A 26,979-nucleotide genomic window follows, 5' to 3' on the forward strand; every position below is an offset into this window, starting at 1 on the left:
CAGTGTAGAGATTGAGAGCTTCAGATACTTAGGAGTGAACGTTACCAATAACCTGTCTTGTCCAATCACATTGATGTCACAACCATGAAAGCTCACCCATGCCTCTACATCTTTAGGACACTAAAGGAATTTGGCATGTCCCCATCAACCCTTACCAAATTTTATTGATGCAGCTTAGAAAGCATTTTATCCAGGTGCATAATGGCTTGGTATGGCATCTGATCTACACGTGACTACAAGAAAATGCAGAGAGTTGTGGACATTGATCAGCACAAAAGGGAAAGCAGCCTTTTCTCTGTGGACTCTGTCTCCATTTCTCACTGCCTCAGTAAAGCAACCAGAATAATTAAACACCCACCCCAAATGTTCTGTCTTCTCCCCTCTCCCATCAGGCAGAAGATTTAAAAAAAAAACCCTGAAAGCATGTACTACCGTGGTCAAGAACAGCTTCTATCCCTCTGTTAGCAGACTCTTAAATGGGCATCTTGTGCAGTAAGATGGACTCTAGACCTCCCAATCTACCTTGATATAAGAACACAAGAAATGGGAGCAGAAGTAGACATTTGGCCTGTTGAGCCTGCTTCACCATTTAGTAAGATCATGGCTGACTTGGTCATGCTCTTGCGCTTTCTCTGTAACTCTTGCATTTTACTGCATTGTGACTAGTGGTGTCCCACAAGGATCTGTTCTGGGACCTTTACTTTTCGTGATTTTTATTAACGACCTGGATGTGGGGGTAGAAGAGTGGGTTGGCAAGTTTGCAGACGACACAAAGGTTGGTGGTGTTGTAGATAGTGTAGAGGATTGTCAAAGATTGCAGAGAGACATTGATAGGATGCAGAAGTGGGCTGAGAAGTGGCAGATGGAGTTCAACCCAGAGAAGTGTGAGGTGGTACACTTTGGAAGGACAAACTCCAAGGCAGAGTACAAAGTAAATGGCAGGATACTTGGTAGTGTGGAGGAGCAGAGAGATCTCGGGGTACATGTCCACAGATCCCTGAAAGTTGCCTCACAGGTGGATAGGGTAGTTAAGAAAGCTTCTGGGGTGTTAGCTTTCATAAGTCGAGGGATAGAGTTTAAGAGTCGCGATGTAATGATACAGCTCTATAAAAGTCTGGTTAGGCCACAATTGGAGTACTGTGTCCAGTTCTGGTCACCTCACTATAGGAAGGATGTGGAAGCATTGGAAAGGGTACAGAGGAGATTTACCAGGATGCTGCCTGGTTTAGAAAGTATGCATTATGATCAGAGATTAAGGGAGCTAGGGCTTTACTCTTTGGAGAGAAGGAGGATGAGAGGAGACATGATAGAGGTATACAAGATAATAAGAGGAATAGATAGAGTGGATAGTCAGCGCCTCTTCCCCAGGGCACCACTGCTCAATACAAGAGGACATGGCTTTAAGGTAAGGGGTGGGAAGTTCCAGGGGGATATTAGAGGAAGGTTTTTCACTCAGAGAGTGGTTGGTGTGTGGAATGCACTGCCTGAGTCAGTGGTGGAGGCAGATACACTAGTGAAGTTTAAGAGACTACTAGACAGGTATATGGAGGAATTTAAGGTGGGGGCTTATATAGGAGGCAGGGTTTGAGGGCACAACATTGTGGGCCGAAGGGCCTGTACTGTGCTGTACTATTCTATGTTCTATGTACTCTTCATTGTTATTGTTTTAACTTGTTCTCTCAGTGCACTGTGCAATCATTTGATCATTATGAACAGTATGTCAAACAAGTTTTTCACTGTATTGTGGTACACGTGACAATAATAAACTAATACCATTTCCACATGGAACTAATGATAGCTTTTTGGTGGTTACAAGCATACTACCTGAATTCTGCCAGTGCATTCCCAATCGCACTGCACAATGTGGCCAAATGAAGTCCATGGTGAAGTAGAGCTCGATGGGGATTCCCAGAGCTTACACTGGCAACCTTATCCTTGGATCCTGCATCACTATAGACAGAGTCAGGGTCTACAATTCCAGTCATTTAAAGGGGAACTATGCCTTTGCAACAGAGAAAGAGAAGAATTTGGTAAGGTACATTATTTGTATGTGTGTATTTAACTTAATTTCTTATTACATGATTTTAGTTTTCAATTAAATTTTTTTTTTAAAGTAATGATTTTTTTTTAGTAAATTGCAAATGCTTCTGAATATCAGATCCCTTCCCTTCTGTCAAAGGCTCTGTGAGTAGATTGTGTACTGTTGGTTGTAGTTACTACTTCATCCCACGTGGCTTTAATGTCCCTTGAGCTCTTGCTGCTGCTCAGTACCTCGCTGTCAGCTGCGGAGTCCTTCTCAACCGCTGAGATCAGCCTCCCAGTTTCAGAGGAGGTAAATTCTGGAGAATGGGCACTGAAAGAAGTTACCCCAATATGCCTGCTCTGCTGAGTTCCTCCAGTGTTTTGTGTGTGTTGCAAGGGAATTTAGGCTGCTTTGTTTTTGTTTCCCTTTTTCCTTGGCCAAGGATTCCATACATCATTGTTGACAAGACCTTCAGCTAGATCTGTTCTATATCCCCCACTTCTGATTTCACATATGCCTCTGCCTCTCAGAGCTGTGATAGGATTTCTTCTGTCCTCATCTTTGATCCAACTAGTGGTCCCATTCAATGAATCCACCTCCACACTTCCTGTGCTTTTAATGTGTTGTCACAACCAAGCACATTTCCCTTGTTAACCCCCGCTGAGTAATCCTAAGGGGCTATTTCCTGATGAAATCCTGTTTCATTCATCAACACCAGTGTTTCCTTCCATTGCAACAATGGAGATGCAACATTTCACTTCTCATCCCCTCCTTTCTCATTATTCAGATCTTCAAATGTTGATAGAATTGTTGTTATTTCATTTAGCTACTTCTGAGGCAGCCTTCTCTACATTGTTGAAGACACCTCAGCAGATTTGGAGATCATAGAAATACATTTCCACTTACTCAGTAGGTTTGACACCAAACTTTCAATAACCTGCTGCAGATTGAGGAGCTTCTGTGGGGATAAAGGATGTTGTCCACATTTTGGATCAAAACTGACAGTGGAGAGGGAAGATAGCCAGCCAAAAGAGAAGTGGATGTGGTAAGACTGACCAAATTGCAGTGAATGGTTCACTCAGCAGAGAAGATCATTGGCTGTCTGCTACCAACATTAAAAGACCCGTTCATTGCCAATGCAAAAAGAAGAGCTGAAAACTGGCTGCTGACTCCATTCACCCTAGCAGTCACCTATTCAGCAAATTGCCAGCAAGCCCACCAGCACCAGAACTGTGCATTATCTCCAAAGCTTATTTCTGTAGCTATCCAGCTTCTCAGCAAAACTTGCTCAGGTGGAATACCTGTCTCTGCACAACTTGTGCCTAAAAAAACTTGTACGTTGGTGTTTTTTATGGTACATCTAAGATCTAATCTGTCCTGCGCATGGTGCTTACTTCCTAAGTTCATAAACATTACTTAAAATGGCATGATATTTGAGTTTTGCTTTATAATATATCTTATTTCTATTGTCCGCCTTTTACCATGTGCTCATTATTTAATGCAGGTCAGTGAACATTCTGCTTGGTAGAGCCCCGATTTCGCCTGAAGATTATCTTCAGTTGTCGCATGGCAAAAATATTCAGTTATTGAAAATAAGCAACGTAGAATATGTTGATGCAAAGTTAATTATAGGAATATAAATCTCCCACTTAGCTGTTTCCTCAAGGAGCTTCTTGTACTGGACACAAAATCTATTAAAAATATCAAGCAACCAAAGATCAAGTGTTTACGCAGGGTGCAGTGACCCAGGCGATTGCCTTGGTTAGAAAAGAAATGATAGCCTTCACTCCCATGGAGGTAGAGGTTGACACTAGCCAAGAAACCTACGTATACACTAATCCTACGAATTTGTGAACAATGTCTTTGTATATAGTATGCATTTAATATTTAAAGTCTTTTGTGGTCACTGGTAAGTGCTGTTGTAGTAAGTAATGTGCCTGTCATTTTCCTCATGTTTTAGGACTGTGACTAATGCAGTAGTTCAGTAATAAACAAGATGACTGAACAGAAAACATTTTGCTGTAGGCACTGCATAGCCTAAGTAATCAGAACTCTCAAGGTAGAAGTTAAATATATTGACTTGTGTGACAAATGTTGATTAGTTTATGAATACCATTCCATGGATGTTGTTAGAAAAAGTATCAACTTTTTCTATCATATAGTTTAAACTTTGAAATTACATTGGTAAATGATTCATTCTGCAAATTTATATGGAAAATGAATTGCCTCTTGTATATATTGTTAATAGAATATATCTTATGCTATTTGAGTTTAGAAACTGAACCTGTGATCAACATGGACAGTGCAATGCAGAAATCTTTATGCTATAGATTAAGGTACTGTATTTTTTAAAAGCTACCTAGTTTCTGTCCATGGTGCTGAAAATGATGTAACTTGTGGTAAATGGAAATGATGTGCATCAGAAACAGGTGAATGCTGTTAAACATAAGGAGCATTATTCTCTGCAAGTGTTATACCAATTTGTTATAAGGATGGCTTCTGAGAAATGAAAAGTGGCTTGAATTTTTAGTAAGCAGGTCATTTACAGTCAAATTCATATATCATGTTAAAAGCTGATTCGAATCTTTCATTGTTGAGCTAAAATATTTAAGCCTTGTATGTCTTAGCATGCCTGACATTCATTGATTTCTGGGATATCTGTATAGGAGGCACACTGTAAAATAATAGTTTAATAGTGCATTAACAGTATCCATATTTTGCACTTCCTGATCTTTTATAGTATAACCAAGTTCACTTTTACTCCCCTCAATATTTAGCTATAAAAGATGCATTTAGTACAAATATTATCTACCTTTTCTTGTATGTATCCTTAAATACATTTTCATATTGCTGAACATAAAAGGACACAGTGAATCATGCAGTATTAGAATATAATTTTGAATGTTGATTTCTAAGTATTGATCTATTTAATAATAATTTTGCAATTCAATTATTGTCAGTATAACAGCTTGGTTCATAAAATCAAATGATCTTAATTACTCTGCAAATTAGTAACTATCAAACAAATTTTAAAGTGTTGAAAGTAATTATTTAAAATAAACTTAATCATTTCCAAGCAACAGCAATTAGTTTGTCAGGACTTTGAAAATATACCTTGACAAAAGTTTCCAACCATCACTGCCCTTGTGCCCCAAATAGCCTCCTCAGTTTTCAGAACTATCTCAAACTATTGTAATTCTCATGGTAGGGGATTCTAGGACAAGAGGGCACAACTTCAGGATTGAAGGACGTCTATTTAGAACAGAGATGCAGAGAAATTACTTTAGTCAGAGGGTGGTAAATCTGTAGAATTTGTTGCCACGAGCAGCTGTGGAGGCCAAGTCATTGGGTGTATTTAAGGCAGAGATAGATAGGTTCCTGATTAGCCAGAGCATCAAACGGTATGGGGAGAAGGCGGGGGGGAATTGGGATGGCTGGAAGAATTGGATCAGCCATGACTGAATGGTGGAGCAGACTTGATGAGCCGAATGGCCTACTTCTGCTCCTTTTTCTTATGGTCGTACTTGAGAACTATCTGTTACATTCTCCAGGGATGATGAATTCAGCCTCATGTTGTGGTAACTTTTTTGGGTTAGATTTGGCTGCGGGGCATTTTTGTTAAGCTGATGCCAAAAGTCAAAGTTACCAGGCGTACTTTGTTCTGTGAAGTCTGTTATCTTTTCCATTAATTTTGAATGAATTGCATGGAGGAATGTACACAATTGCATGGAAAGTATAGGGTGCATTATTTTTAATAAACCCAAAATAAAATTAGAGAAAGATTTATCAGAATATCTCTGATAGAAACACCAAAAGCAGTGTGCCCTATCAATGCCAAATAATTTAAAATTATGTTGTGTATTTGTGACAATAAAGATCTCAAAAATGTAAATAATGATCTTTGGAGTATTAGATGCTAGGTGACGTTTTAGGTTGGGGAACTTATAAAAGTATGGAAATTAAATGGATATTTTTACTCAGAGGCCACCTTATTAGGTGCCTCCTTACCTAATAAATTGGCCTCTGAGTGTATGTTTGTGGTCTTCTGCTGCTGTAGCCCATCCACTTCAAGGTTCAGCATGTTGTGCATTCAGAGATGCCGTTTTGCTCATCACCATTGTAACACGTGGTTATTTGAGTTACTGTCGCCTTCCTGTAAGCCTGAATCAGTCTGGCCATTCTCTGACCTCTCTCATTAACAAGGCGTTTTCACCTACAGAACTGCCGCTCACTGGATGTTTTAAAATTATTTTTGCATTATTCTGTGTAAACTCTAGACTGTTGTTTGTGAAAATCCAGGAGATCAGTTTCTGAGATACTCAAACCACCTCATTGGGCAACAGCAATCATTCCATATTCAAAGTCACTTGGATCACACTTCTTTCCCATTCTGATGTGTGGTCTGAAGAACAACTGAACCTCTTGACCATGTTGGCATGCTTTTATGCATTGAGTTGCTGCCACATAATTGGCTGATTAGATATAAGTTGTACCTAATAAAGTGGCCACTGAGTGTATTTTAGGTGTATCGTATTAGGGTTCAAGAGCAACCAGAAATAAGATACTGTTTATGAGTAAAGGACTTTGCATGTTAAAATTTATCAATACCACTGGAAATATAGGCTCATTTCGAAATGTCTGGTCAATGCTATCTGGTAATTCCATCAGCTCCCTGCTCCATTTACCAATTAGGGGTCAAATTACACTGTCACTTAACCTACTAACGTGTATGTGTTTGGGATGTGGGAAGAAATCAGAATATTTGGGGGGATCCCACAGAGACTGTACAAACTGCACAGTCTGCATCAGGAATCGGGATTGAACCTGGGGCACAGGAACTGCAGAATCATAGCTGTACTAGCTGCTCAACTGTGTCTCTCAGACTTGGATTCAAAAAAAAATTGCATATTATATTCTCTGGATAAGTGAAGTAATGTCTGGTGATATCATCAGTGGAATGAAGTGGATAGTCATGTTGCAGACACCAAACTGTAAAATAACACATATGAGATACTGGCCAAACTCAGCAGGTCAGGTGGCATCTATGGAAAGGAATAAAGAGTTAATATTTTGGGCCATGTTTCGGCCCAAAATGTTGACTTTTATTCCTTTCCATAGCTGCTGCCTGACTTGTTGAGTTCCTCCAGCATTTTGTGCTTTTTACTCTGGATTTTCAGTACCTGAAGAAACTCTTATGTTTATGAAATAGTAAAATAAAACATCTTAATTTTTTAACCAGCATTTTAAACATTTGATGAAGGACGAGATAACAATTGGAGCACATACATGAACTTAAAAGGGAAGTTAACTAAGTGTCACAAATATGATCTTAAATTCTATGGATTTCTTACATTTTTCTAAGGGTATTAAACTCTACAAACAAATTTAATCAAGTTCTGAATGCTATTCAAAACATTGTTGCATTTCATATGATAAGGCTTAACTTTTTGTCGTGATAACATTGTGTAAAAAGTTGACGTTTTCGTCAGTTCATTGATATTAAAAAGAATTTCTTCTGTAGTGCACCTTATGGAGGAACAATTTCTACTTAATTGTGCATGTGCAGATCTGAGAAATTGCTGACAGTTTCACAGCTTCTTGACAGAAAATACTGACAGTTTCAACATCATGAGAACTGTAGAATCTGGGCCACTTTGTCTTGTGGGAGTGGTCATTACTGGCTTCTGTAAAATACAAACTAAAATGAAATAAGTTGGAAAGAAGGCTTTCATTCTGGTGTTATCTTAAGTGACCCAAAGAACATCTGCTGAAAATTATGGGTTAAAGTAAAGGAGGGTCCAAGGCTCCAAATAGTTATGAATACTTCACCAATTATAGCCAAGGAAAAGTGAAGGGAGGATGAGAAGGAATTGGAAGGGACAAGAGTTAGAATTCAATGGGAAGAAGCAAATTTAATTTTGTAAGGATTAACAAATAAGAATGTTTTGATATTGTCAGACGGGCTATTAGATACTGAAGCTTAGAAACTGGCATTGATTAGATTAATGCTTAACATCCTTGTCTGTGACATTTCTCCATCTGTTGTAGTGGCAGAGTTTTGTGTAAAAAGGAAGATTCACATTTGGTATAGGGAATAATATGTGAAACTAACATGCATATCCAGTGATATTTAGTCTAATATTTTAGGTGTACATTTTATGAAACTAACTGCAGTCGATTAGTTCACTAATGATATGTTACTGTTTTGTTTCTCTCCAAATAGAGGCAAAAGAAATTGTTTTAAAGGCTCAAATCCTGGCTGGTGGCAGAGGGAAGGGCAGCTTCACCAGTGGACTGAAGGGAGGAGTTCATTTAACCAAAAAGTATGTTTCAAATTTTTATTGAAAGGGTTATTTTGCTGTGTCTTGAGTGATGAAATTAGTAGATTAAACCAAATTATGTGACCTTGGAACTGAATAGCATTTCTGAAGTTATATATGTGTTGGGGCAGAAATGGAGGCACTCATTGTAACTGAAGCTGAAACATAAAACTAGCAATTGCAAAATGCATAATACTACAAAGAAAATTAAATGTGCATATTTAATGAACATTTCTGAAGTAGCAGTAGTAGAATCTGAATGAAGCTTAGCAAATTTAAAGTAGATCCGTAATCAACAAATCCAGGATTGTGATGAACAACACAAATATAACAGCGACTGTTTCAGAGGAATTGGTGGTCGTATTTGTTTGCATTCTCGTGTGGATACGGTATGTAAGCAGTTCTGCATCGTTAAGATTTAAAGATAGTTTATTAGTAATCAGAGCATAGAACACAGGATTCAACAGGTCATTTCCAGGTATGCAAGCCTGAATTCAGTTGGTGCCAGAGGCATTAGGGAGAGCCTTGAGAAGTCAATGATTTTGGTGTAGTATATCTAAATTACAATATAAAGAAGAATGAAACGCTAGTTTGGTAAAAAGATGTGAAGAGATTGTCAAGGTATGATGGTAGATTAAGTATGTGGGTATATAGTGGCCAGTGGAGAAAATGTTGAGGATAACCACCAGTTGGAAGAATGAAAAATCAGCATTATTTAAATAGTGTGTTACTGTTAAGTGTTGGAATTTTGAGAAATCTGGAAAAAAAATCACAAAGTTAGAAATAAATTAGAAGGCAAACAAACTGTTGAACTTTATTACAAAGATTAAGTAGTGTATGGTTAAGGTAGTCCTGCTACAATTAGATAGTGTTGGTGAGACCTCATTTGTGCTTGTTTATGGACTTTTAAGGGAGGTTTTACATGTCTTGTAGATGGTGCAGTGGAAATTCATTACATGGATCCTCGCCTGCTCATATGACAAACTGATAAGTGAGGCTTTTGGCTTCCTCCAGGCTGCTTTGGGATACAGATCTGGGGATTCAATTTGGTTCGGAATGTTGTTGGTGGCTTCCATTGTTTGCATGAGTTGTGGTTTTTCCCCTTTTCTCTTGTGCGTTGCATGTTAGTCTTCTATTTTTTTTAATTGGATTCTTTTGGGTTTCTTGCTTTACGGCTACCTGTAAGCAAATCAAAAGGTTGTATAACTTAGATATTCTTTGATAATAAATGTACTCTGATCTCTGGGCTGAAGTGATTTACTTTAAGGAAAGATTTAGCATAATAAGCCAATTGGAGTTTAGAAAGCGAAAGGTCCGTAGAGTTTTGTGGCACTGAAACAAGCCCTCAGTCCACCACAACCATTCTGGCAATTTGTCTACATTAATCTCATTTGTTTGAATTGGCTCTGTGTCCTTCTATGCTTTGTCTACTCTGCCTATCTAGTTACCTCTTGAGCATAATGATTGTAATGATTATATATAGTTGCCGTTCTGTTTGTGTGTGTGTGTGTGTGTGTGGGGGGGGAGATTAGTTTAGGGGTTGATGATGGACCTTTCCCCTCAAAGCCATTTTAGACTACTTCCTCTCATCCTAAACCTATATCCTGTTGTTTTGTATACTTCTACATATGCACAGAGATTCTCAATATCTATCTTATCTTTGTCTCTCATAATTTTATATACATCCACCAAGTCAACTGTCAACTTCCACAGCAAGCCGTTGCAGCCTCTCTCCATAATTAATTTTTTCCAATCCAGGTAACATTCTGAAGACTCTCCTCTGCACTCTGTCCAGTGTAATCATATTCTTTTTATACTGTGATGACCAGAACTAAACAATGACCTCCCAACTTTTATGTACTATGCCATGTCCTATGAAGGCAAACATGTTTTCTTTAACACTTTATCAATCTGTGTTGCCACTTTCAGGGAACTACTGGCTTGAACCTCAGTGTCTGTCTGTTCATCAATATTCCTTAATACCATACCACTCTGTAAACACTGTGGCTCTATTTGACTTCAAAAAGTCAATCTAATTGAAACTAATAAAATTTTGAAGAAACTTGATAAAATTGATGACAAGCGTGTGCTTTTCCTGATGGAACAATCTAGAATGAAAGACATGCGGTAGCCTGAGGAAAGAGATCTCACATCGAAGACTGAGATGCAGAGGACGTCCTGGGCCCAGCTTTTAAGTGCAATTATGAAGAAAACACAGCAGTGCCTCTACTTCCTTAGAAATTTTTGAAGATTTGGCATGACATCTAAAGCCTTGACAAACTTCTATAGATGTATCGTGAAGTGTATATTGACAGTTTTCAACACCACGTGGTATGCAAACACCAATGCCCTTGAATGGAGAATCCTCCAAAAAGTAGTGGGTATGACCGAGTCATCATGGCTAAAGCCCTCCCCACTACTGAGCACAGTTACACAGAGTGTTGTCACAGAAGAGCAGCTGCTGCCATCAGGACGAAGGTAAAGGGGCATCAGGACTCATACCACTAGGTTCAGGAACAGTTATTACCCTTCAACCATCAGGCTCTTGATAACTTCACTCAACTTTACTTGCCCCATCCATGAACTGTTCCCACAACCTATGGGCTCACTTTCAAGGACTCTTCATCTCATGCTCTCAATATTTATTGCTTATTTATGTATTATTATTGCTATTATTATAATATCTTATCTTTGAATTGCACAGGTTATTTTCTTTTGCACATTGGTCCATACTGTTGGCTGTGGCGTTATATTGGTTCTATTATGTTTCTTGGATTTACTGATTATGTCCACAAGAAAACAAATTAGGGTTGTATATGGTGACATCCTATCTGTACTTTGATAATAAATTTACTTTGAACTCTAAACTTGGAGCTTGGAACTTAGACTAGGCAGGAATGCGGAGCTGAGATTGCTATCAGATGATCCGTAATCCTGTTCAATGATGGAGTAGATTTGAGGGGCTCAGTGCTTACTCCTGCTGTTAATCTGTATCTCATATATGTGCTCCTCTATCCCAGCCAACCACTCATCGAATGACTTGACTATATTCAGTGACTTTGCATCCAAATCCCTCTGTTTTAGAAAGCTCAAGTGGTTCATGTTCTCTGAATGAAGAAATTTCTCCTCATCTGTTCTGGGATTGAAGCTGCTCCATTTTAGATCTCACCAGCCAGGGGAAATATCCTTCCTGTATTGAAACTGTTGAGCTCTTTCAGGATTTATTCATTTCAGAAAGATCTCCTCTAAATTCTTCTAAACTCCAGTGAATACTAGGCTAATTGATTAACTTCTCTTCATACAATAGTCCTGCTATCCCACAGAGTAGTCTGATAAACCTGTGATGCATGCGTTCCCTGACAGATATACAGTTTTCTGGTTAGGACACAAGTCTGCACAATATCTTGGGGTATGGTCTTACTATAATTATACAGGATCTTTGTAAGGCATTCTTGTACCTGTACTCTTATGAAAGTCAACATACTATTTATACCTTTAAATGCAACTGTGTCTTTCAAAGGTACAGAGTTTTATTAATGCATTAAAAGTAGAGGTATATTTGTATAGATAGAAAAGGTGAAAAATTCAGTTGTACAGCCATTTATTAACCATAAACTTTATTAAGGTATTTTGCATGAACTATGTACTTCCTACGTCTTCCCAGAAATCTCTCTAAAACTTAAAAACTAGCGTTATCGGACCCATTATCCTGCTTTCATTTCCGTCTCTTATTGAAAGACTTGAACCAAATCCCTTGTGCCAGCTCGCTATTTTGCCAAACCTGAGGTTCTTTCCCCAACACAACTCAAATAACATGATAAGCTTTCAAAACTTGAACCTGCTTTCAGTTCTTTTGGCATGCTCTTGGAACTCAATCTCTTTTTAAGAGCAAGAGAGTTAATAGCTGATTTTTAAAATTCATTAATATGAAAGAAACATTCAGAAGTTATTTGTATGAGTTTTTAAGAAACCTTATTTTAGAAAACTGTGTAAATTTGATTGCAGCTGCTTGGAAATACTTCCATTACAATAGTGAGCAAACTCCGTTAATATAATTTTCTGTTAGGTGGTTTGGAATTTACTGAAGTAGAGAAAATGGTCAATTAATTCACTCTCCTTTCCATGTCAGCTTATAGTTCACCTCAACTTTCGATTTTCTGATCTGTTCGATCTCTTACATTGTTCATCATATTCTCTTCTTCCAAAAAGCCTCAATTGCCTCTAATTTCTTATTTGTTGGATTTTGGTATTCAGCTAAATAGAAATATGCCAAATATATATTGAGCTTTCTACCACAGTGAGCTGTGAAGGAATTAAATTGCAAACACTTTACAATGTATCTGTAATTAGTGAAGACTTTTTGACATTAGGTGCTATGATAATCAAAGCAAAAGGTCAGTTTAAACCTGGCTTCATTTTTTTTGTGTGCTTGGATTGTTATGTAAAAAAAACTTGCTCTGAGCATCACTATTATTGATTTGGTGATTTTTTAAAATTTATGTTCTGAATAAAAATGAAAAGAGCAAGATTTTCCAACTCAAATTAGTGTTGCTAATCTTTTCATTGTAAAAGGATTGAAGCATAGCCTTTTGGGAAATGAGCTCCAGACTGGATTAGATGTTGCAATGTCAAAATGTTGTCTATAGAGTGAGCTCTAGCTCTAGCATGGCTCACTTCTGACTTCTAGTGGTAGTAACTTGTATTGCAGTAGTATAGCTGTCCCATGCATCTTGTCAGGAATTTAAAATTTACACACTGTGCCAAAAATATCTTTTCAATTTCAGTACTAAGAGAAAGGCCAAGTTGAACATTAATTTTAGTGGTAGTGATATTGGGCTGCAAGGCATGCAGTTAAAATGTAAGAAAATGAAAATGATAGGAATATACTTTTAAAATATACTTTCTTTTTACAGCCCTGATGATGTTGGCCAACTAGCCAAACAAATGCTTGGGTACAATCTCATTACAAAGCAGACCACAAAGGAAGGTGTTAAAGTTAGCAAGGTAAGGATATGGACAAGAAAACAAGAAGTGATTTGATGTTATAATTATACTTGTGAGTTCCTAGCTAAATATATATTGATATATTTAAATACATTGTCATTAATACCAGAATTTTTTCCAATTATTGATTATTAATCATTGACCACATAACCAGGCCCTTCGACCTAACTGGTCCATGTCAACTAAAATGCTGTACCCAAGCAAGTTTCATGTACCCGTCCAACTGTTTTTTTTAAAGTTGTCATTGTATTTGCCTCAACCACTTGCTCCAGCCACTCAATGATTATAGATAACATGCTATGTAAAAACGTTGCCCCTTATTTTCCTGCTAAAGTTTTCCCTATCACCTTAAAAGTAGGCCCTCTAGTTTCCGATACCCCAATTCTAGGCAAAAGACTGAGTGCATTCACCTTATTTATGAGCCTCATGATTTTACACATCTTTAAGTATCCTACGTTCTAAGGAATAAAGTCATTGCCTGTCCAACCTCTCCCTATAACTCTGTCCCTTAAGTCCTGGAAAATCCTTATATATCTTTCCAGTTCAATAACATCTTTCATTTAGCAGGACTTTCAAATCTGATCACAATATTACAAGTATGTCCTCACCAGTTTCTTGCACAATTGCACTGTGACCTACAAACTTTTATACTTAGGGCCCTGAATTATGAAGGCTGTCATGCCTAAGGCCAGTCTGTTGCGTAAACCTAAAGGGGAAAAATGGGAAAGTAGCGCAGTGGTGTGGACAGTACAGCTGCTGTCTCACTGTGCCAGTGACCTGGGTTCAAACCTGACCTGTGCTGTTTCTGTGGAGTTTGCAGACTCTCCATGTGATTGTATAGGTTCTTTCTGGTTCTTCACTTTCCACCCACGTCTTAAAGACGTGGGCTAGTAGGATAATTGGCTGTTCTTCATCGCTGCTAGTGTTCAGGTGAGTAATAGAATTTGAGAAGAGTCGATCGGAAATGTGGGGAGAATAATCTAAGTGTTGTGGGCCAGAGGATATAATTCCGTGCTGTATGGATCTGTGAATCCAACAGCATCTTTTAGGATAAGGTGTTAAATTGCACTTCTATTGTAGTAAATGACATGTCTCAAATTAATATACATGTACTTGAAGGTTATGGTGGCTGAGGCCCTGGATATTGCCAGAGAAACTTATTTAGCTATACTGATGGACAGAGCCTGCAATGGACCGGTCATGGTTGGAAGCCCCCAGGGAGGAATGGACATTGAAGAAGTAGCAGCTACCAAACCTGAGTTGATATTTAAGGTATGCTAATTAGCTAAAGTGATTGTGCATCCTATGTAATATGTTTCTCAGTGCTAAAAATGAAACTGAACTGTAGTCTTTACTGATTTTTAATAATATTTATTTAAGCAAATACCATGGTAATTAAATGAGAAAACTGACATATTTTCTCACTGACTTGACATACCAGGCAGATTTAACACTTAAAACTATTTGAGTTGAATTACTACTTTTTTAAAAAAAAATTGGCAGACAAATTACTTGTATCCATGTCGAGCTGTTTCACACACATTATCTGCTCGAAGTATGAAGTCTATGCTTTTGGTTCTTATTCAGGTTTCTGAAATATTTATTAACTTTTTTTGATTTATTTATCAGGAGGTCATTGATATCTTTGAAGGGGTTAGAGAAGATCAGGCATTTCGAATGGCTGCCAATATAGGATTTAAAGGACCACAGCAGCAAAAGGTAAAAGTGCAACAATGGTTTACAAATATAGCTTTACAAATCTGTGGAAAGTGATTTATTATATTGCTGAGTGTGCTTCTCCCAGATTAGAAATCAATTTCTCTTGTGAAGAGAAAGGAGAAGACTGTCATTGTTGAGACAGATGTACATTGAACTAGCTCAAAATAAATCAGTAGCTAAATCTTTTCCAAAATACTTGGTCTCACAAGTAGGAGACATTTATTTTTAAAGCAATGTACTTATTTTCAAATTTAGAAAAATAATATTCAATCTTTGATCCATATTGTAGCAAAACGGTCTTTTGCAGCAGCTATGTGCTCTTTATATCCACAATCATGACTTCTTGTTGTCAATTTTTACATTCCAAAGGATCACTATACTACCTGTCACATACACTTGGTTTACATAAAAGAGTGTTGTCCATATTGCATGCCCATAAAGCACTATAAACAAACAATAGGATACAGTTTTGGGACAGAAGATGTAATCTGCTGGTTTTGTAGATTCCAGCACAAGTGATCAGAAGATTGAAGTATTTTAAACTAGCCAGACTCAGCTGACGGTGGTTGCAGGTTTCAGAGGAAACTAACCATTCAACCACACACAAGTACAGTAGGTAAATCTTGCCACGAGTCCAGGACGTGCTGTGTGACAGATGCTGGTCCATCTGTCACTGCACTCCATCACAGGATTCCACGTAGAATTCATGGCATAGCCCACTTATGCTGGGGATCCCAGAATTATAGTGAGGAACCAATCTCTCACATTTTACATCTGTCAGGCCTGGCATAGGAGCAATGGCCCATGCATTTAAATGAGGATGCTTTGCCCCCTATGATAGAGAGGAAAATGCAAGTTATTTATTTTTGATTTGTTTTATTATGTCTTTATCTTGGCTTTTGCATTATGGCTTTGATATTTTACCATTGTGTTTAATTGTTTAAATAATAATTATATTTTAAGGAATCATACCAGTTTTTAAGGTCAGAGAAATTTTAAAACTCTTACAGCCTTGATGTAAGGTAAGACTCCCAGTTGTGACAGGGCCACCTGGAAGGTAAAGGTAAAGTGTACTGAATCCTTACTCGCCTGGATACCCCAGGTATTGCCCTGCTGAATGTCTGCCCCAGAATAATCTTTGACAGCAGGCGGGGCAAGGTTCGTTCATTTGGCCCTTCACACTCATACTTACTGAACATGCTTCTGTTTCTATGCATAGAAGTTTAAATTATGAGATTGCTGACTATACCAATTAAATTATTAAATAGCTCAGAGTCATTTTTAAGTCACCTTTTAATGATTTTTAAAATTGGGTCAGAAGCAGTGAGAGATGGGCAAAAAAGAGTGCAATTTTTTTGCTGATTGACCCGTTTTCAGGTATAGTATTTGTACTTCCCTAGGTTTCCCCTCCTAAAGTTAATAGGAATACTTTTAAATGGAATGTAAACTGAAGAAGCAATAACGTTGTACCATGCTGCCTTCTACATTATGGAATATTTTGTTTTTAGTTATCAAGGAAATTTTAGCAGCAACTTAAACTGTAGCATAACCAGCACAATTTCAAACACTTACATATGATTCCACATTGTGCTTGAAGCTTAGTATTAAATATTCTGTTTTGGGGTATCCTATGCATTTGTCCTAATTCATTCATTCAAGTACATTTATTTTCAAAGATTTTATAAATTATACAACCTTGAGAATTGTCTGCTTACAGGCAGCCACAAAGCAAGAAAACTGGAAGAACTCAATTAAAACAAGTTAAAGACCAACTCCCCATTGGAGAGAGAAGCAAAAAAAAACCACAAATGATGCAAACAATAGAAGTCAGCACAGCATTCCGAACCAGATTGACTCCTTAGATCTGAATCCTCGGAGTGCCCTGGACTAGGCCCAAAGTCTGGGTCTCGGTTCATCATAACAGCGAGCAAATCGCCACGGAGCTCGCAGACACGAAGCACAGCAGCCGGGGCGGTCTCAGAGCCTCAGCATCGCGGAGAGAGAAGTGAACATTGACTCTTGCCTCTGGTCCTGACACCCTGCCTTTGCAGTCTATCTGGGCCAATGTTTAAATTGTCCAAGCAGCGGATCGTGCCTCGCATTAGGATCTGGGCTCTGCCACAGTGAAATGTTTTGGACCTAGACAACGCCACCCAGCCAAAAGCCATTCTTGGCCTCCTCCATTGGCTTGGTGCTTAGAGAAATCCAACCACACACTCGGGTTAGTTGGTTGGGCATCGATACTCATCCTTTCCGAATCACTCACTCCAGCTCCATCTCTGTCGCATTTCCATTGTTTTTGCAACTGGTTCCCTATCTTTTGGGACTAGTGATAGTTTTTGCATGAGGAATACTCCCAGTCTTCACCTTGTTATGTCTGTTTGTGTATGTGTAATGTATTTAAATAGGAGAGCTCAAGGTGATAGAAAATAACTGCTGTTCTCTACTGAAGAGGACACAATGCACTGTTACATTGCTTAGATCGTTTTGTACCAATGTTGAGGTAAATTTTTCCCTTTCTTCTGTAGAGTATTATCTGTTTTCTATTTTGTTTCATTAAACAGGCTGCAGAACAGATTCAGAAACTATATACTCTGTTTTTGAAAGTTGATGCCACTCAGTTAGAAGTGAATCCTTTTGGTGAAACACCAGATGGGCAAGGTAATGTGAGAAAGAAATGCACGCTTCTTGTTTTGTTTTCATGCGGGAAGAAATAATCATTGAAAACGTTTTTGCACACAATGGATTCATTTGTGTCAGTGTCATTTCAACATTAAATAATGATGCTTCTATTGACTGGGCAAATATCCTGAGTGGATTAATCTGTGTACTTGCTCTCTGCTGATTTTGTAATTGTGAGATCAGAACACACAACCTACAGTCAAGGTTGCTGAATTCTTTAATACTCACAGTGGAGTAAACTGGCTTTATCAGTCTTGTTCTGATAAAGAAATAAACCACAGTACTATTACTGTGGTTTCTATTCTTTGCATGCCACTAAAAGGAGAAATCACCACTGGGAACTATATAATTGGTTCTGATGTAGCTGTACTCTGAGCAACTTGTGAAGGCTATTGATTTCAAAATGCTTTTCCAATATTGTTTTTCCTTCAAAACAAAAATCATCTAAACTGTACTATTAGTCTGTTAAGAAAGTTGATGTTTTTTTTTTCTCTGAAAATTGAATGTTTTATTCCCTGTCAGAATTTCCTATAAATATTTGAATATTCCAATGGGTGTTCCATGAAATATTTCAGGATGGATTGGGGTTAAGGTGTTAGATAACATGACCCTGCTATACAATGACAGCAAACAAACTTCAGAATCGGAATCTGGTTTATTATCACTGCCTTATTTGACATGAACTTTGTTGCTTTGCAGCAGCAGTTACTGTGCAACAGCATAAAATTACATGTTACAACTACAGCTACACCTCTGTACGCCTCTATTCCCTTGCTTATTTTTACTCATCCTCTTTATCTATCCTCCTTTTTTCTCTCTCTCTATCATCTGCTTCCTCCACTTCCCACTCTCCCTCCCCTTCACCACCTTCTCTTTTGTTTCCATTCTCCAGCACACTCTTCCTGCCCCCTTTTTGATCCTCCATTTATCCCATTTCTTTTTTCCTCCCCTTTCTCTTTACCTCACTCCTAATCTCCCCATTTTCTACTCCTTACCCAGCTACACACCTGCTCGGCTCTGGCGAAGATTATTTCAATAACGAACAGGTAGTTAATCAACCAGTTCATTCTAAAAGGATTTTATGTAATGTGCTGATTATCAAATGTTAAAATAAGGTGTATGATCCCTCCTAGACAATCAGGATTCACCTTGAGCCCTTTGCCATCTTATGAGTTTAGTCTGTTTCTGTTATTTGTTGCATCCTCAATTTTTGAAGAAATGTTAGGTACATAACTATTTTTGTAATTATGTTATCTTATATGAAGCAAAAACTTGCATTGTGAACAAATTTATGTATGAATGAAAAGAAAAAAATATGCTGCATCGAATTAAAAGTCATATACCCTGGAAGTCCATCATGGCCATAGAGCTGACAAGTGTAATTACTTCCAGAAGTTTCCTTTTATCTGTACTTTCCTAGTGGTTTCCCTGTTGTGAGAGTGAAATGCTGTTTTGTGAATTTAATGATAATTACCTGTGCATCTTTCGGACTGCAAATTGAACAAATGAAGGAAACTTAAGCATTTAGAATGTACTTTAAATCCTCAAAAATATGAGATGATTATGTCCCTGGTTTTATGAGACATGCATTATAAGTGAAACATAAAGAATATTTGCAGAAGAATGTTGTAGGCTGCTGGGAATATGTGAATCCCTATGGATTCAGAACCATGGATATCGCAGACCAGGAAGCAAGTAAGACACAGCTATACTTTTGGCTTGTACGAGATATGAATAATGCTTATGGGCAATATAGTTAGACCATTGGAAAAGCAATGGCTCATTAAAGTACCCTAAATTGATATTGCACTGGTAGCACTGAGCTGTGATCATGTCATGGAATATGTGTCAGTGAAAATAATGGTAAAAGGAAATAATGAGTACCTTTCATATTTGTTTGTCCACTTTTACTGAATAGCCACTTTAGGTCATTGAACTAACATGCTAGGTATTTCACTGCAGGGTGACTGCACTATTAATATGGCTATAGCTGTAGTAAAATGCAATTCAAATTGATTTGCTTTAAAGTTAAAAGATCGCTAGAGCTGGGCAACTTATGTATCCCATTAATTCTTGGTGATGCATTACATTTAAAATAGAATAAGATTTGATTTGAGTGATGGAAGGTAGATTGACTTGTGTCTGTTTTCATGCAGAAATTGTGCAAAAAAAATTCACCTAGAGTGAATAACTCTAGCACACTTTTCTGGGTGAAGCCACGTCCAAATGGGCACTTTGTGCAAGAGTTACAGTAGGTCAGTGTATCTAACATATTGTCACTATTTGAAGCCTATTCCCTCCATTACTGACATATATTGGAGCTCCGGGAAACAACTTACAACTGTAGCTGATGGAAACATATCATTCATCACCCAGGACATGCCCTCTTCTCATTGTTACCTTTGGGAAGGAGGTACAGAAGCCTGAGGGCATGTACTCAGCGATTCAGGAACAGCTTCTTCCCTTCTGCCATCCGATTTCTAAATTGACACTGAACTCATAAACCCTACCTTACTTTTTTTAAAAATATACTATTTCTGTTTTAGCACTATCTTTAATTAACTATTATACATATATATATACATACACACACACCCTGCAATCAACTTATTTTTCTATATTATCATGTCTTGGATTGTACTGCTGCCACTAAGTTAACACATTTCATGACATATGCCAGTGATATTAAACATAATTCTGATTCTAACAAAAAAACTAAAACTGATTATCAGCTTCCAAAGTTGCAAATGCTGTAGAATTAACAGAAAAAGGTCATTTCTAGCATTTCACTGCTGAGATGCTCATTGGTGATATCAATGGCAACACGTCATTACATTTTCTCAACAGATAGTGTAGTTTAGGAATTCTGGGTCAGGAAGCAAAGATATATTCATTGGAAGGAGCAACTCCCATGGAATTTTCAAACTCCAGAGACTCCTAAGACCGTTATCGCAGAAACAGGCAAGAGGTTGAGGGAAAAGCTATTCATCTAACTAGACAGTTATCTCTGTAAAGCTCAAGGTCACATTGACTTAACTTCTTTGCCGTGTGATCTTTCAAAGTAGCCACAACGGATCTCTCCTGTTTCCCCCAATGTGCTGCTCACTGCAACATCAGAGTAATCACCAGACACTGTATTCAACTAAAAACATATTTCATCTGTTTTGGTTTCAATGAGGAGCATGTAGCATATTGGGCATTGGGATTTGCTAACACTTCTCTGGTTTCCCACCAATTCAGGCTGTTGTTAACTACACTTGTGTAAGAAGGTTTTCTGTTAATAAATCAGACCTTTGCTGTAACAGCAAATATTTCCACTCCCTCAACATTCAGGTGATTGTGGATGTTCAGAAGCATGCACCAGCAGCTGATTGATCTATCAGGTGTACTATGTAGCACTGGCCAGAGTGATGGATCTACTGGGGCAGTTGGGAGCAGATTAAGCCTTTTATTTAAAAACACTCCATCTCAGGCGATAAACTAGCCTTCAATTCCACTACAAGCCCACAGACTGCCACAGCTATCTCAGCTATAATTCTTCTCATCTTGCCTCCCACAAGGATTTAATTTACTTCCCGCAGTTCCATTTGCTCCAATGGTGAGACTTCCTGTATCAGTGTCTCTGAAGTATTTTCCATTTTCCTCAACTGTGGCTTTCCCCAAGGGATTCCGACCTGTGGTCCACAGACCCCTTGTTTAATGGTATCAGTTCGTGGCATAAGGAAGGTTGTGAAGCCCTGCAAGTCTACTTAGTTCCTTAGCCACCTCATTAGGTCATCCATATTCACTCTGTCAGAGAAATTCATCATCTTCCACTGACCAATATTCTGTGTTTCCAAGACTATTATTTTTCTTGTTGCATAGTTCTGAAGAAGGGTTCCAGACCAGAAAAGTAAACTTATCTCTTTACACTTTATAACCCCTCACATTTTATTGTATAGGACACCTGTACAACTCATCAATGAATAAGTATATTATGTTGAATTTCTTGAACTTTCTTGGCACAGCAGTTTTGAATGGTCTGCAGCTCATTTCCTGATTAATCTTGGGAGGACTAAAATGCTGGTCATTCTCAATTGAGTCACTATGCTATAATCTTCTTCTCTCAGTTTGCTCGCTCTTTTGTACTGGATCTCCTTTGCAGCACATGTCTTGGTAATGAAAACATGCCCAAAATATAATATTCCTTCCTTGACCTTTTTAAGAATCTATCTCCTCCATGGTGGCCGCTGGATATTGCTACTGTTATTTGACTGTCATAAGGAGTGGCCTCTCAGGCCAAATGACCTTCTCAGATCGTTGTGATTCAGGTTATTGGAAACTACATTCAACTGAGCATTGCCATGTCAAGAAGTTCCTTTTTGCCTCATTTTTCAGGTGTAGAGCCAGACCTGATTAGATGTTATCATGTAACACAGTGATAATTTAGTGCAGTCAAGAAGAGTGAAAAGTTATTCCTAAACGTAGCTGGGAACCTAACTTGGAATTGTATTTTAAGTGCCCTGAGCAGTGACATTCAAATAAGGAAAATATTTATTTCATAAACCATTCTTGCATTGTCTGTATAGTCAATAGAAATTATTCATCCTACTATCTGCTATTATTTTCTGAATATTCACTACAGGGCTTGGCAGTCATTGTGTTGAAAATGCTTTTATTTTCTGGTTTAGTTGGTGTTCAGTATTAATAATATTGACCTTTCAATAATATTTTAACCAACTGTGCCACAGGGTGTCTGGTGTATGTCCTTGCTTTCTCAAATGAATTTAATGTTTTGTATAAGTAATTTCTAAAAACAAGCACATCCATGTACCTGTGCTTGACTTGAATAAGAAGTGAGTCTTTTGGCTTGGAATGTAAACACAATGCACAAATCGCATTCCAATAAATCAGGTTCTTGTGTATTGGATAGAGAATATTCAGCACAACACAGTGGAAAAAGGAAGTAATCTGTTAATGAGAAAATTGAATAATTCCTAAACTTCGCTGGTCTAAGTGAATTGGTTGCTCTCTTGTGCTTTATTAGTTAGGGCTTCATGCAAAAATATTCCTTTAGAACGTTTTTCCTCATGTGGGTCCTGATGACATTCTTCATTGACCTCTTTCCAGTTTTAAGAATATACATTTTTCTCCAGATTCACTTGTTGAATTCATTATTTTAATCCATCTTTGTTGTTTAGTCCTTTAAGACATGGTATTTTGGGTAAGCTTCAATTGCGCCAACTCCAGGTCCACGAAAACGAGCTGAAGGAAGGCTTTTAAAGTGTGAACAAGAAAGAAGCAGCAAATAAACATAATAAAAATGACAGCGAAAACTGCTGGAAATTCTTATCAGAAAGAGAAAGAGCAAACTCAAACTTTCTTCTCAATAACTTTTGAATTTCATTTGTATTTCTTGTTCCCACTTAATTAGCTTTCTGATTGTTTTGTGTCTATTAAAGATATGGGTGCTTTGCCACTTAAGCTCTATCATTTCCAGTCTCCCTTGTAATGAAATATTCCAGTTTCAAGTAGATGATCATACATTTCTTTAAATGGAACTTCCCATGCCATTATTTAGCGCACTTCTGTCATCATTTTCTGCTCCCTTCTTCATGTTTGTTAATTTGCTGCCATACGAGACGTTGAATGGTCGACTCCTTTAGCTTACGTTAATATCATTCATGTTAGTTGCTCCAGCTATTAGTTGGAGTTGCTCTCCACATTCCTTACTTTAAAAAAGGATAAAGATAGCATCTAGTCTCTAACCTGGATCATGGTGCACTCCAAAAATCAGTGGGAGTGTGCTGAAAGCAGCAACTCAAAGGAGGCACTAGGATATTTGGTCTCCTGCTGAACATCCTTCATTAGATCTTTTTATGGGGAGGAAGGAAAAAAAGCAATAGGGAAAAAAGGGAAATGCTCAGAAATGTCTCCCTCTCATTGATGAATTGTAGGTGGTTTCTACAGAGCTAAAGATAGGCTGACAGAGCATCTTTCCCTGCTCCATACTGAGTGGGAGACCCAGACTGCAACTGACTTCTGCAAAGAGAATTAGATAGAAGTGATGGAAAGGTAGCACAGTATTTAAACTGCTGACCTATAACCCTGAGCTAACAGAGATGTGGATCCAAGCCCAAAACAGCAGCTGTGAAACTTAAACTCAAGTTGGTTATTTGAAATTAAAAACAATCTCAGTAAGAAGAGTGCACAGTCTGTTTCGTTGATATCTTTCAGGGGTGCAAATCTAAATCTCGACAAGGCCAGTATGCGAGTCCAGTCCCACAGCAATTTTGTTGACTCCTTGTAGCCCAAAACAATAGCTTTAAAGTGATCCAGGTTCCAGACTAGTTATTATCCTTAGCTTCTCTAAAATAAGGAGCTTGGATAGGTTGTCCAACAGTGGGAAATCTTTCATATTAAGCAGAAGATTGTTGCCAAAGATAATATTTCTCAGTCAAACTCTGCTGTATTAAAACTGTTATATTAAAATGGAAAAATATTCAAACCGGATGGACTGCTTGGCAGTATACTAGCTGCAGAATCTGATCTATATTTTGGATCTCCAAACAAAAGTATCAATGATATCCAGTAAATCAGATGTAACCTCCCTGTCTGGTATCTGTACTACCTCCCTTCCATCAGGTCATGGTTACCCATTGTTCAATTATTTGTCCCTAGTGATGGAATCCAATAACTTCCATAAAATTGATTTGAAATTGATGGGTCTATTCTTTCTTAATTGCTTCCTCATTTTCTTGAACAATTCTAAGATATGTTTATTTCTCTAACGTGTGGTCACAAATTCTGAATCTAGATCTTTTGGAAACTTCAGCATTTGCAAATGCCTCTTTTACCTTTATTTCTTGTTATTCCCTGGAATGAAAATCTTTTTTTCCTTTACCAACATTTATTTTTCCCCTGTAACATGTTTCCTTTCAAATAGTTACATGAAACAAGTTGCTCGTTTCGTAAGTTTGCCATTTTTTGTTATGCATTGTGGGCCTTCCATTAATTGGTATTCATTCCAATTAATTCTTATCTTTCTCTGTCAGTTTCTTTGATATTGCATACATAATTTTTATTTGTATGTTCTTTTTTCCCATTTGTTTGCTTCTTTGCCGTTGATTTCCCCTTCTACTTGCACATACATAATCTTTGTCTTTGATTTGTTGCAGTCTCTTGCCTCAATTCTTTTACTTCAGTTGTTTGAGAACATTTATTGATTTTAAGGTGATTAGATTTAAATGTATTTCCTTTGTGGTGGCATTTGAAATAAAATATTCAAATAAATTTATTTTTACATGAAACTGAGATGTGCTTGAGTGCCAACTTTCATATGATTAAAGAAATAGTCTTCTTTAAAACCTGCCAAAAGTCAGAAATTTATTCACAGGGAATTATTGTTGGGAGTGTTAAGAGTAATCTACCTATCACATTACAATGACATTGACTGCTTGTGTAGCAAATCAATTTTGAGTTTTAAAATTGAATCTGGTGTTTAATTTAATGGTGACCTCATTTCTACTTCCAGTATTTTAGTTGGAGCAAATGCAAAAAAAATTCACATATTATGTAGTTACAACTGGAGAGGGAAACGACAGCTTATTACTTTTATGAGTATGTTCATTTTCAGTCAATTAAATCATTGAAAGATGTTGGTCTTAATCTGTTGATAGTAGAGTTTTAATTGTGAAAGAGTTGAAATCCAGCACCCTATTTCTGCTGTTACAGTTCAGAAATTCTCATAACTAATTAAGTATTTTCATTATATTTGTGAAGCTTTAGGAGATGCTCTTGAATGTGAAATCCTGTCTGAAAGGTCGTTCTTCAATTCAGTAGGCATAGAACTAAAACACAGGACTTGGTTTATATTAAATTTAAGATGTTCTTGTATTTCTGATATTAAATATAATGTAAATGCAAATATGCCCAGAATATTGCTGTGGGAGTTCCTCAGAAGATTATTTCAGGTTCACCAATTTCAGCTGCTTGCTTCCAAATTAATGACAAAACTGAGATTTGTACAAAGATGAGAGTACAATGTTCAATTATAGGTACAAATGATCAGAAAGTGAGTGGACAGCAGCTTCAGGACAACATTTGGGATAGGCTGATGATGAAAATTAACAATTGTGGTGAGGTGTAAAAATGCCAGGAAATAGCCATCTCCAACAAAAGGGAGTCCAACCACCTAACTATGACATTCAGCAGCGTTACCACCACCTAGTCTTCATCTGTGGATTATCTTTGACCAATAACTCACCAACAATATTGATATGACCTTATGTCAGGAATAGGATATATTGCAATGTGTCACTCAGCCCGGGTCCCCCTGTCCTAAAAGGTTTTCTGCCAACTATAAAGCAGATCAGGATCACATTCTCTCCATGTGTTTGGGTGAGTACAGTTCCAAAATGGCTTAAGTAGTTTGATACAAGACGGGCAGCATGTGTGATGTGGCTCCATCATAAATATTCATCCTTTTAGACACCAGCATACAATGGCTGTAATGTGTGCTTTCCATAAAATGAACTGTTTATTTGTCTAGGCTGCTGCTCCAACTGCATCACCCAAACCTGACATCTCTACCACCAAGGAGTACAAGAGCAGTAAGTGGATCAGAACACCAAAGTCACCATGATCCTTCCAAGTAGCAGACCATGATATTTCTTCATCTCCACTTCCTAAATGCAATAAGGAATAGGCAATAAATGATGATTTTTTTCTATGGTCCAATAATTACTAAATAACTATATATTTATTATAATATACCATAAATTTTCAAGATTATTTGTAAACCCAGTTGCAGATTAGTTATGATGATAAAATTAATCAAATTTACCTAATTTGAAGTCATACGTTGCTGTAGTCTGCATGTTGTACTGATGACTGATCTAAGCTTTGCTTGGTATATGTTTTATGCTTAGCTTGTTGTTAAGGTTGACTGTTATAATTAATCTACAAGGAAATGCTGATTGCAAAAAAAAAATCCATACAATGTTCTTTCAGCCTGCATTCTGCATGGTGGCTTCCAGAAAGAGTTATGTCCCAGATGTAATTAGATCTTTCCCCCTCTGACATTTGCCTTCTGGCACCAAAAATAGCTATATTGTGAACCAGATTCTCAGCAGTAAAATGTTACTGGATTTAATTAACCTACCCTCAGCCACCAAGTGTAGGACTTCTTTGGATGAGCAAGCTTACCAAACATTAGAGCAGTCCTTGAAAAAGTGCTGTAAACCTAATACT

General features: G+C 37.6%; 1 protein-coding gene across 2 annotated transcripts in view; it reads left to right on the forward strand.

The window, feature by feature from the left end:
• The window catches only part of suclg2 (succinate-CoA ligase GDP-forming subunit beta), a 380,503-nt gene that overhangs the window by 189,169 nt on the left and 164,355 nt on the right, over nt 1-26,979 (forward strand). For both annotated transcript variants that reach the window (XM_063067942.1, XM_063067943.1), the window contains exons 3-7: nt 8,247-8,346; nt 13,257-13,347; nt 14,467-14,619; nt 14,977-15,066; nt 17,631-17,727. In XM_063067942.1, coding sequence (XP_062924012.1) covers nt 8,247-8,346; nt 13,257-13,347; nt 14,467-14,619; nt 14,977-15,066; nt 17,631-17,727 — 531 coding nt within the window. The remainder of the gene's footprint in view (nt 1-8,246; nt 8,347-13,256; nt 13,348-14,466; nt 14,620-14,976; nt 15,067-17,630; nt 17,728-26,979) is intronic.

Source organism: Mobula hypostoma, chromosome 15, assembly GCF_963921235.1.
Source record: "Mobula hypostoma chromosome 15, sMobHyp1.1, whole genome shotgun sequence".
NCBI lineage: Eukaryota > Metazoa > Chordata > Chondrichthyes > Myliobatiformes > Myliobatidae > Mobula > Mobula hypostoma.